The 13,223-nt window shown below is 29.9% G+C and overlaps 1 protein-coding gene across 2 annotated transcripts; it reads right to left on the bottom strand.

Moving 5' to 3' along the window:
- Positions 1–467: 467 nt before the first annotated feature.
- Positions 468–2,830, bottom strand: LOC132049095 (uncharacterized protein At5g39865-like). 2 transcript variants are annotated; one of them, XM_059439759.1, is made up of 2 exons: positions 2,168–2,830; positions 468–2,125 (listed from the first exon to the last, which is right to left on the bottom strand). In XM_059439759.1, the coding sequence occupies exon 2, from the start codon at positions 1,985–1,987 to the stop codon at positions 734–736; it is 1,254 nt and encodes a 417-aa protein (XP_059295742.1). In that variant the 5' UTR covers positions 1,988–2,125; positions 2,168–2,830; the 3' UTR covers positions 468–733. The 2 variants fall into 2 exon arrangements, with proteins under 2 accessions (XP_059295742.1, XP_059295743.1); XM_059439760.1 differs by having other exon boundaries at positions 468–2,084.
- Between the last annotated feature and the right edge of the window lie 10,393 nt (positions 2,831–13,223).

Below are 13,223 nucleotides of genomic sequence, written 5' to 3'. Positions count from 1 at the left end.
CCTCAAAAATCATAAAAATTTCGAGAACTGCCAATTCAGTTCAGTCTGAGAAAAGCACATTACCTTCCGGAAAATATTATCTGTAGATTTGTTTTGCAGTTCTTTTGGACTTCATCATCACTTAAGAATAGTATATTTTGATTCAATTTCAGTCCAAATCCCAGAACTAACTCCAGACCTAATCGGAAAAATTGGTCATCCTCAGTCTTAAGACTATAGTAAGACAGATGGTATTTTTCAATCCAACAAGCAGCTTATCAAGTTACAAATAGTATATACTAATATGTGGTAATCCACAAAATATAATATCAACCAAAACTTAATAGCATCAACGTAGAGGTAGTAAACCAAGGAAGGAACATCCGTACATGAATCCATGAATTCAAAACAGTTGATACTAACTACATGCTGCAACGAAAAAAAAACTTGTCGAAACATTTGATAATGTAGCTTATCGAAGGTAAATATCTCTAAGAATCCCACGAATACTTTCATTCAAACCAGAAGAAACAGAACATTTCAAAATCACATGTTTGTTCACAATATTTATTACTTCTGAGTTGTTCAAAAAGTCGGTGAACATGAATCTTCCAGAGCTAGAGAATATGGACACTTGAAATAGGTCTACAAGAGGAAACTACACATTTCAATATCAATACATAAGTAGTAACATAAATTCATAGACCTCGAATAAGATAGTGGAAGCATGTACATGACAAATGCAAATCAATATTCATGGGCAACAGCCAGGGCATCGAATCAATCCATTTTCATTACAATTAGGGCACCTCCTCAACTTCCCTTCCTCCTCTTCAAATACTTTGCGACTCCCACTGCAATTCGGGCAGGGTACAAACCTCGCATCGCCACAGCTTTCACAAACGAAACCGGATTTCTTAACTGCAAACCCTTCCACAAGCTTAGCCAGTTCTCCAGCCTCATGAAGTTGCTTAATCTCTTCCGCACCACCAACGTACTTTCCTCCAATAAACACCTGAGGCAAATTAACCATCTTCCCTTCCAAAACGCTTTGCAACTCTTTTCTATATGATGAATCCATAGATACATCTCTTTCATCCACACATACCCGAAACCCTTTAAAGATCATTCGCACGGTGCAGCATTCTTCATAAGTCTTCCTGATTCCTCTTAAACTAGTAAAATACAGAACAATCTTATCCTCTGTACCCTTCAATAAATTTGCATTACTTGACTCTAACTCTATCGAGCTAACAATTTCGGGCTGTATTTTATCCTCTGTACCCTTTAACTTTCCATTACTTGACTCTTTCTCTATCGAACTAACAATTTCGGGCTGTATTTTATCCTCTATACCCTTTAAGCCTGCATTACTTGACTCTAACTCTATAGAACTAACAATTTCACGCTTTGCACAATCATCCGACTCTTTGTATCCGAATCTTTTGGAAGACAATGCTTGTCTATAGCTTGAAGCTACATTAGGATCCATTTTAGAAAGCAATTGTTCCTCAGACAAATGCTTCCATAACGGCTTCGAATCCGAGTGCTCAACAAACTCATAGGTTTTTTCCAACTCATTTGTATCTAACTCACTTTGAATATCAAGACTCTTGGACTTAGTAACCATATGGAAATCAAACTCATCAAGCCCTTCCATTAGCTCCCATGTGTTGATTACTGAATCAGGAGATAAAGGGTCTTGTGTGTCAGTCCCAATTAGGTAATTAGGGTTAGGGTTAGGGTTAGGGTTTGGAATTTGGGGTTCAATTAAGACAAGTGAACCATAAGTGGTGGAAGTAAGAGAAACCAAATGATTTGTGTCTCCTTTTCTCATAGCAGGATGATGAACTAAAGGAGTAGGAAGTGAAAGTGTTCTTGAAACTGGAGTTGAAGATGAATCTGAGTATGAATATGGAGATTGTGTATGTGAAGAAGATGAATAATTCCATGGATTTTGCTGATCTGTTGTGACAAAGTCATAAGAACGTGAAGCTGAGCAACCCATTAATGGATTAGTTAATAAAAATTGAATCTTTTGAACTAAATTGAAGCAACACAGCAAAAAAATAAAAAAAATGAAATCTTTGAACAGAAAACAAGAACTTAACAGTTAAAAATGAAATCTTTGAACAGAGAACAAGAACTTAACAGTTAAAAATGAAATCTTTGAACAGCGAACAAGAACTTAAACAGTTAAAAATGAAATCTTTGAACAGAAAACAAGAACTTAACAGCAACCCATTAATGATTTAGTCAATAAAAACTGAATCTTTTGAACTAAATCAAAGTACCGAGAAAAAAAAAATCTTTGAACAGAAAACAAGGACTTAACAGAAAAAAATGAAATCTTTTTAGCAAAAAGCAAGAACTCAACAGGAAAAGATCAATTTTTTTTTTCCACAGAAAACAGGAACTTAACAGAGAAAATGATTCTTTTTTTTTTTTTTTTTTTTTTTAGCACAAGGCAAGAACTTAACAGAAACAAATGAAATATTTGAAGAGAGCAAGAACTTAACAGTAAAAATGGAATCTTTTGAGCAGAGAACAAGAATTTAATGAACAAAAACGACGTCGTTTAGCAAATAGCAGGAACTTTAACAGGAACAAGAAAAGAAATGATTTGACAGAAAGCAATAAATTAACAGAAACATTTAAATCTTTTGGCAGAAAGCATTAAATTGAAAAGACAAGAAAAAATCTTTTGACAGAAAAGGAACCTTTACAAGAGAAAAAAAAATGATGAAATTTTTGAGAGAAAGAAGGAACTTTGTGGGATAAAGGGGCTAGTTGTGAAAGTACGGTTGGGAAGGTGAAGAATTGAATAACAGAAAATATTGGAAATAATAAATGCTAAACTTATTGGTTGCTTTTGGAAGTTGCGTACTATTATAATCATATCTATTAAAAATCAGAATAAAGTATAGTCAAATCTCTCTATGAATACACATCCTTTGTAATATCATTCCATTTATAATGGTTAAGTTTTCTTTGGAACCGATTTTTCATATTATGTTGCAGCATATGTTCTATACAACAGTATTTTGCTATCGCAATCAAAATATATTCGAACAAACAACATCGTTGTGGTAGAGAGATAAGGACTCTTTCACTCTTAATCGAAAGTTTTGAATTTGAGTTTTAGGTATGAAATCGTCTTTGTTAAGGAGTATTTTATAACCCCATATGGAATTTTTCGATGCAAATCGAAATTTAATTGGGGTCCTGATATAGGTATTGGACGCCGAATATGAAAAACCAATAAAAAATAATTAAAGATGGTAAAATACTATAAAGTATGAATACTTCGTGATGAAGATAGAATCCTCTCTTGAAAACAACTTATTTCAATTTGTTAAGCAATCTACAGGTGACGAATTCTAATGAACGATTTATTCTTCTTTCCTCTTTGAAAATCCTAGTAACGTCGTAAAGCATATAAATTAATTCAAGATTTGATTATGGATAGCCACTTACTTAGGAAAAGTCTTAGGAAATACTAGCATAATACTCCACAGTTCAATTTTACTTGTCCAGTATTCTAAAAATGAATTTTTACTTTACTTATCATTTTTAGCATATCAAGACAAGACAATTTTTTTTTTCTGTTTTACCTATAGTATTAATTACTCATTTCTAAATTATTTTTTAAATTCATTAAAAATATGCAACAATTAATATGGCTATCATGATAAATTCAGCACTTCATTTATTATTTCTTAAGGGGTGTCAAGAAAGTTCATAGTGCATGAGTAAAAGTGAACGGAGGGAGTATATGAATAAGATCAAGAGTGTTTTATGTTGTGAGTACTCAAAAAATTGATTGATTTCTCAAATCTTTAATTCAAGCTAATTTAATGCTTTACAAAAAACAAACATGTGAGATAAAATATACTCCGTATTTTGTACTAAGCTGCGGGGTTAGCACGTTTCATTTAATGTAAGAAATAATTAATTACTAAATCCTTAATAGCATCGTCCAAGAACTGAACAACTGTCAGAACGAAAAGTATGCATTGATAAAAGATTAATCAAACACCATGTGAACTCAATTATCCAAATTACAAGCACACGATTTCATTAGTTATTTTATTTATCAATTAATAAATAACATTTCTCCATACATCACCAGTTTTCCACTTTTGTTTATTGGATATCATTAATTTCTAATATTCTAATTTCTCCATTGTGAGATATGTTGAATGTTTTACTATCACTAGTTTGCTAAAAAAAATGTGAACAAAGACGAATAGATGATAGTCAAGCAACCGAAGAAAAAAGTACGCAATATTTAAATGTTACATTCACCTCTTTCCCTTTTTTTTTTTTTTTTTTTTTTTTGGTGGGAAAGCCTCGGACTGGAATTATTTTTCTCAACTGGAAGTGAGTAATTTTTGTTTTATAGATTTGAAGTGTTAAACTCCTTCCATTTCAATTTATGTGGTATCAGGAATACAATTTAAGAAGAAAAGAAAAATGTTTAGAACTTGTAAATTTAATCATGTCTTTAGATTTTATGGCTATAAAACATGTCATTAAGAATAAAATAAAAGATTTAAAATTAAAATTTTCTCTAAATATAAAATATATATTTTTTAAAACAAATTAATAAAATAAAATCTTTGCCTTAGTACTTCGAACAAGTAACTTCTAAGAGTATAAGATTTATTAGTATTGAAAGATAATTATTTTCAATCACATTATGATGAAAAAAATTATATTTGAACAACAGTGTATAACGGAAGACTTAATAAATAGAACCAAAAATAAAAAATTGGATATAAATGAATTCAAGTACCACATTAAAAATTGAAAATATACATTAATTTTGCATGTGGGCAACTCTTAAACATAGTAGCTTTCATAAGTTCTTTTGCTTTCAAAAATAACATTTAGAGTGAGTTACTTAACTATAGTTTTGTCAAATAAACCTTTTCTTTTATAATGATATGAATTTTATATGTCATAGATCAATAATTAATCAGGATTGTATGATGAACAAAGTTAATCAACAAGATTTGGATTTTACTAAATTAATATAATCTAATGTGTTCAAATAAGTAATCTTATAATTTAATATTTCACAAATTTATTTAAATATGTCAATGTATAGAATAATTTTTTTTATTGTATCAAATAAATAAGATAATAATTTTCTATTATTAGTTTCATTTGATATCCACCGCGCATCGTACGGGTATAAATACTAGTAAAATAAAATAGAGAGAGTAATGTAAACTACTAAAGCTATCTACGGAAATTAGTATGATGGTGGATGACATTTAATGATCTAAAGCTAAATTGAAAAGGGTCGAAGCGCATAAATATCGGGTTTTGGTGTCACTGTTTAGCATATGCTCTAAATTTATAATTTTTTGTATGTCTATTTAATTTGGAACAATTTCATATTTGAAGTTAATCTTGACAAAATTTCATATGGCTGAAGTTCAGACACATATAAATAAAGTTCAATCATTTTTGCTTGAATGAATTAAGTTCAACTATTTGTGCTTGACTTCAACCATAATTACAACCATTTCTGCATGAAGTTCATGCATATATGACTGAAGTTCAATTATTTTGCCTGAACTTCAGTCACATAAAACTTCAGGCACCGCATATTTAAAATTACTCCATTTATGGTGTCACTGTTTAGCGTATGCTCTAAATTTATAAATTATTTTATGTCTATTTAATTTGGAATAATTTCATACATACGATATTTGAAGTTAGTCTTGACAAGTCTAACTTCATACAAAATGTCTGAAATGTCATATGACTGAAGTTCAGAAACATATAAACTAAAGTTTAATCATTTTTGTTTGAATGGATGAAGTTCAATCATTTTGCTTGACTTCAACCATAATTATTTTGCCTGACCTCAACTATTTTTGCATGAAGTTTATGCTTATATGACTGAAGTTCAATTGTTTTGCCTGAAATGCAGCAATATGAAGTTCAAACACCACATATTTAAAATTATGGCAAAAGTCATAGATAGCCCCCTAAACTTTGCTACATTTTCCTCTGGGGTACCTAAACCGAGGGTGGTACCTATTGGGTACCTAAACCAATCCGAATTCAATCCCATTGGGTACATTTTTCACAATAATCAACAAAATTAGGAGAGTGTATTACACTCTCCATGACGTGGCAACTTTGTAAAATGAAAAATGACACGTGCGCGCAGTGGTCCATCATAATAATTAAAAAATAAATTACACAACACCCCCCCCCCCCATTTTCATCTGCTTCGCCCCCCCCCCCCCCCTTCCCCCATTTTCATCTCTGGCCGCTGCTCTCCCACCACTGGCCGCCGCACCACCACCCCCAACCGCCGTCCCCCCATCCCCCAGCAGCCATCCGCCCACCCCACCAACAATTATTCCCCTTTTCTTCCTTCATTTAGGTCCACCAATGCCTTTCCAAGACCCACCCCTCCTTTCTTATCCCTTTCTTTCCCCTCTCCTTAGGATCCCTTTTTACTTCTTCACCGTCGAATCCGGCGATGGCCACCGCTGGACCACCACTAAAATTATGGTCCTTCAATCTTTAAAATTCTTGCTAAATATAAGTTAATCAATGAAAGGTGAGAATGCACACTTCATAAAAAAGAGAGTGCTAACAGTGGCGAGACAAAAGAGAGTGCTAACAGTGGTGAGTCTCCATTTTTTTCAGTGAACAAGATGGTGATGGTGATGGTGCTTTTCAGATTTAGAAAAAATAAAGAAAATGATGGTCAAAAGAAACATCTAATTCACAAATTATTTTTATAGAAAGAATCAAAAGAAACCAAAAACAAAAGAACAAAAAAAAAATTGAAGAAGAGAAGCAGTGGTGGAGAAGACGAAGAGGGGTGAGGGGAGGTGACTGACGGGGTTGTCCAGTTTTTAGTTTTTTATTTTTATTTTTTTATTTAATTTAAGTCATATTTTAAAAGAGGTAAGCTTTCAACCAAAAAAAAAATAGTATTGAAGAGTACTTCACGCGCCCAAGGAGAGTGCATTTCACTTTTTTTGCCACATCAGCAAAAAGTATTTATGTGGTACAAATTCGGGATCGGGTTTAGGTGCCTACTGTGACAACCTTCGGTTTAGGACCTTAGGAAAATGTGGCAAAGTTTAGGGGGCTATCTGTGACTTTTGCCTAAAATTATTCCATTTATGGTGTCACTGTTTGGCGTATGCTCTAACTTTATAAATGTTTGTATGTCTACTTAATTTGGAACAATTTCGGACATAAGATATCCGAAGTTAGTCTTGACAAAGCCTAACTTCATAAAAAATGTCTTAAATTTCATATGGTTGAAGTTCAGACACATATAACTAAAGTTCAATCATTTTTGCTAGAATGGATGAAGTTCAATCATTTTTGCTTGACTTCACCCATAATTATTTTGCCTGACCTCAACCTTTTCTGCATGAATTTCATGCATATAGGACAGAAGTTCAATTATTCTGCCTGAACTCAGCCATATAAAACTTCAGATACCACATATTTAAAATTATTCTAAAGTTAATAGATATGCAAAAAATTAACTACAAATTAAATAACAATAAATCTAAATAAGATACCCCATGAAATTTTTACATAAAAAAAAGGTTATAGATGAGCTAGAACTAAAAGAGCAATTTGCACGATTGCCCTTATTCGGGGATGGTCTTTAATTTTTTCCCTTCGCCTAGGACCTCGAGATTCTGGATTCTAACGAGGCACAATAAAAAAAATTACAAGGCAGAGTTTCGAAGCAAAATTAGTCCTACTAGGATAAAAGTTAGGCCTTAAGACAATTTTTTGGGCAAATGTTAGGTCTTAAGGCGGAGGTTTCACAAAAGTTTTGCCTTGCGATTTTTTTTTTTTTAACTGAGCAAAAATTTAAACCCAGAACCTCACATTATATTCGGTCACTTTTTTAAGCGACGAGCAATAATTAAAGACCAGCGCCTTTCAAGGACAATCCACGCAAAAAAGTGAACTAAAACATGGTGAAATGAGCTTGAAATGGACTAATGGTAAACGTGCAGGACCCACTTTCCAGTTTCTTCCCGGCAACATTTACGCGGTATGTCCACTGTCCAGCCATCCAAAGGAAATTATGCGAAAATTTCAAGATATTATCCTTCATACCTATTTAGAAAGAAAATATTCGATATATATTTGTATTTTATATACCTTTGTGAGTTTACAATTCACATTAAAATATATACAGTACTTCATTAGCATGAATTGAATCAGGAGATGATCTAATTCTTATAGATAGACAAATTAATAGTTCAAACTACAATGTAATGCTAGTTTGGAGTCTATGATGGAAAAATATGTCCTAATTATAGCTTTTACTAGTTTCGCGAGGCCCGGGATTAACTCTTAACATTTTAACTTTCATTTTTAATGAAATTATTTACTTTAATTCAGATACAGAGTCAGGATTTGAAGTTTATGAGTTTTGAATTCTAATTATTTAAGTTATTCATACTAAATTAATAATCTATAGACAAATACAAAGTATGTGAACCTAAGCTACCCGATTCGATCGAAAGTGTCGCCGACACTCTAGTTCTGCCCTGCTTATAACTCACTGTGCCCTAAACTTAAACTCATTCCTAATAATTATTTTATTTTCAGCTGTATTAATAAAACTCATGTTTTCATCTTCTAGAATCATCTAATACAACAAAAAAGTTTCCATTAACTTCTAATATATACTGCAATAAATATAACTTTAATTTAGACACCTAGTGAGCTGCAGGAATATTATAAAATAATAATTAAAATACATTAGTAAAGAAAAATATTTTAAAACTATATTTGAAAATATTTTAGGATAGTAAGCGTATATGAGCTCACTAAAGAAGCAAAATATTGAACGTTTTAAGGATAAACAATATAGTAATACCTAATAAATGCTTCAGTTGTAAAAGAAAATTTGGCTCCAAAGTTAACCTATTTTTACCCGAACGTATAAGGACAAAAAATATATTCTCTCCGTCCCAAAATATAAAGGTAGTTTGACTAATTTTGAAGCTAAAAATAGTTGGATTAATTCAATAAATTAAGATATTCCAAAAATACTAAAAATACTATAAATTGCAATTCTCCTATCAATATAGTGAAAAGATTATTAATATTTGTTAAAATAGAAGTGAAACGTAACAAATATTTTGAAACAAAGGTGTAAAAAATTATTTAATAAGGAGCAAAAAAAAAAAAACACAAAAAGTCACTATTATATTGACCAATTACAAAGGCCCAAGTGGAAAAAAGAAGAATAATGATAAAAGTGAGAATATAGAGGGAAAAGTAATATCAATGCCAATTATAAAAGTCCTAGTGGATTGTCTTAGAAAATAAATGAGGACAAAAATGAGAACAAAAAAAAAGAAAGAACCAAAGCTACGTATAGAAGCTTCGTACGATCAAAGTTCAATGTGAGGACTACTAAAATCTTTGATTTCCTCTTTTATATATACTAGACGTCCTAGGCCCGTGCTGCGCACGGGCCCAACACTTTAAATTACAGTGCATCTATGTGTATGTAATTGTCTTTGAATAGTGATTATATATATATAGACTATATATTATGTTCAAAACACGATTAATATAACATTGTAATTTGTGCTCCGTATCTAAAATTTTATTATATTAATGTTTGCTACGAATACAAAATCGGCAAATTTATTAATATTTTTTAAAAGAGAAGACTTGTTTAAAAGGAAACTATTTTCCTCTCTTTGAAATAAAACAATAGCAATATTTAAGCATCGGTTGATATTTTCAATTTTAATTCGATTAATTTAAAGGTGTAAAATACTTATTATTTTTTATCAAATTTTGATTTGGATAATTCTAATTCAAATTATTAAATTAATTTTACATGTTTAAAACGAAACAAAATAGAAATTGATTTTCTATTTAAATGATGAAATACTATTTTTTAATTTTTTGATAAATATTCTCGGTTTAGCTCATTTTACTTGTCATGTTGTCTTTTGCATGGTTTTTTAAGAAAACGTCGATTAGAATTATAATTTGACTAATTTACTTTATTCATTATTTGATGTCTATTTGATTTTTTTTTTACGACATTAATCTCTTTTCACATTATTATATCTTATTTTAAAATATAAATATTTTAAGTATATTTATTTTAGTGAACATAACAAATAAATGACATGGCGGAATAGCAAATACAACCGTTTAATATTTAGATTAGATCTCAGGCTAATATAAAAAAAAGCGTATGGTTTGGCTAACTAACTTTTTGAAGAAAAGCGGTTCATTTGCTCCCACTAATGGATTGATACGCGCGTGATAATGAATCCATCATTATTGACTTAATGAGATACTTTGAAATTAGTGTTTACTACGAAAACAAAGTCCTTTTTTTTTTGGACATTATTTTTTTTTTTTTTAATATGGGGTTCACTTTTTTTTTTTTTGATATTGCTTGATTTTGTTAATATGGGGTCCATTTTTTATATTGCTTGGTGTTGTTTAGTATAGGGCCCACCCTTTTGGACATTATTAGTAAGCATTATTTTTTTATGCATATTATATATATATATATATATATATATATATATATATATAATATATATATATATATATATATATATATATATATATATATATATATATATAGACACACTATGTTCAAAACACGATTAATATAATATTGTAATTTGTGCTCCGTATTCAAAACTTTATTATATTAGTGTTTGCTACGAATACAAAGTACGCACGTTTTTTTTTTACATTATTTGTTTTTTTAATATGGGATTCACTTATTTTTTTTATATTGCTTGATTTTATTAATATGGGATCTACTTTTTTTTTTCCCCGTGAGTTTGGAGATAGTGGGTTCCACCTTTTTTACTTTATTTTTTTTAATGTTCAAAATACGATTAATATAACATTGTAGTTTGTGATCCGTATATAAAACTTTATTATATTAGTGTTTGTTACGAATACAAAATTTGCACCTTTTTTTTTGACATTGTTTGTTTTTTAATATGGGATTCACTTTTTTTTTATGTTGCTTGATTTTGTTAATATGGGGTCCACTTTTTTTTTGCCCGTGAGTTTGGAGACGGTGGGTTGCACTTTTTTTACTTTTTTTTTTTTTTTTTTTTAATATTGGTTGGTTTGTGTTTAATATGTGGGCCCACAACTAAATTGTAGTTTTATGTTATGTTCCGTATCTAAAACTTTATTATATTAGTGTTTGCTACTTAATACAAAATCTGCACGTTTTTTTTGACATTGTTTATTTTTTTAATATTGGTTGGTTTGTGTTTAATATGGGGACCTAATTTTTTTTTTTTTTTTTAAATATTAGTTGATTTGTGTCTTTATTAAGGGAAAAAAATTCCATTATATTACCAAAGTTACGAATTTTCAAAAATTGCACTACTATATTTTTGACATTGTTAAAGTTTTTTCGTCGTCCGTAAGCATTTAAAAAAAATTCCATTATATTACCAAAGGCAGTAATTTTCAATCCAGATTACTACTATATAGAAGCATGGGTTAAACTTTTTCGTACCTTTTTTTTTTTTTTAAAAAAAGTGTGATCCCCATATTAATACCAACCAATATTAAAAAAAAAAACAAACACCAACCAACATTAAAAAAAAAAAAACACCAACCAATATTAAAAAAAAAAAGAAGTAAAAAAAGTGGAATCAACCATCTCCAAACTCATCGAAAAAAAGTGGTTCCCGTATTAACAAAATCAAGCAATATAAAAAAAGTTGAATTTGTATTAAAAAACAAACAATATAAAAAAAGTGTAAACTTTGTATTTTAAAACACTAATATAATAAAGTTTTAGATACGGAGCACAAATTACAATGTTATATTAATCATGTTTCGAATATATATATATATATATATATATATATATATATATATATATACTAGTTATGTGAGGCCCGTGCTAAGCCCGAGCCCAAACTCAAGATATAAAAGTAGATATTTTAACTAAAGAAATATAATTTGTGTTAGTACAAGTGTACAACAACAACAACAACAACCATATACCCATTGTAGTCCCACAAGTGGGTAGTAATATGAAAGCCAAATTTTCATTCCGCTCCTTTAATATTTTAACTTCCATTTTGATGAAATTATTTAATTCAAACCAAATTTGGAACCAGAATTTGACATTATAACTTATGTATCCTAATTTTCCAAGTTATTTAATTCTAAATAAATAATCTATACATAGTTAATGAACTTTTAAGACAAATACATAATTTAACTTGTGCGGCGGATGGAGTCGCTCCTCTCTTAATTAGGGATTAGGGGTTCGAACATGGATATGGAAAAAAAAATCTTTGGAGGAAGCGCTCCCCGAAAAATGACTACCTTATTGTAGCTTCCTACCATTTGTAACTACCCTTTTTAATATTACAATTCGTAGCTAAAAATCAGCTGATTTGTGTATGTTTTCGGATGTATTTCTTGTCAGCAAATACATGAGCATACGGTAAATAAGGGAACTTCCTTTATTTTAGCCTCTAAACGTGGTGATATTAAATGCGAATTCAATATATTTTTTAACTTCCTTTCCACATAATTAGCTGTAATATCCCCTTACCTTAAACGATTCTCTTCTTCCATTCATTGTTCAACGATCAATAACGTAAAAATTCAAAATTCAAAAATAAATCTTCAACACATCTGAAAATGCAGTAACAAACACGACAATCATCAGGTAATTCGTGCAAAAAGACCGTTTTTGATTTCACAAATTTCGTATATTCAATTTGTATTTAGGTGATTTCAATTGTTTTCTTGGATCATAATGTCAAAGTTGTTTATTTCTTCGATTTTGGTTTTTTTTTTTTTTTTTTTGATTTTCGTCTTCATCACCGATATTCGAAAATAATAATGTAATCTTATTGTAAGTATGTTAATGTACATGAATTGTTAGGAATCAAAAAAAAAAAGGATCCAGTTCATATCTTTTATTTTTTCGAAGCTAAAACTAAGTATTTCGAAGTGTAACAATATGTGTATGTTATATTGAAATATGTTTTCTCTTTTACACGTTCCAATAACTTTTCGAAGTTTTCATCAATAACTTTCCGAAGATCCAGTTCATATCTTTTTTATTCCTGAATCTAAACTATGTATTTCTTTTCTGTAATTCAATATCTAAACCATGTATTTCTGAACAAATGTAATTCAAAAATAGTAGCTCTACTATGTATTTTTATAATATCTAAACTATGTATTTT

The sequence above is a fragment of the Lycium ferocissimum genome, chromosome 3, assembly GCF_029784015.1.
Source record: "Lycium ferocissimum isolate CSIRO_LF1 chromosome 3, AGI_CSIRO_Lferr_CH_V1, whole genome shotgun sequence".
NCBI classification, from domain to species: domain Eukaryota; kingdom Viridiplantae; phylum Streptophyta; class Magnoliopsida; order Solanales; family Solanaceae; genus Lycium; species Lycium ferocissimum.
Note: the sequence above shows the minus strand (reverse complement) of the source record. Positions and strands in the feature narration are given on the sequence as shown.

Excerpts from the sequence above, each read along its gene's own strand:
- LOC132049095 (XM_059439759.1), bottom strand. The coding sequence starts at position 1,987 with ATGGGTTGCTCAGCTTCACGTTCTTATGACTTTGTCACAACAGATCAG.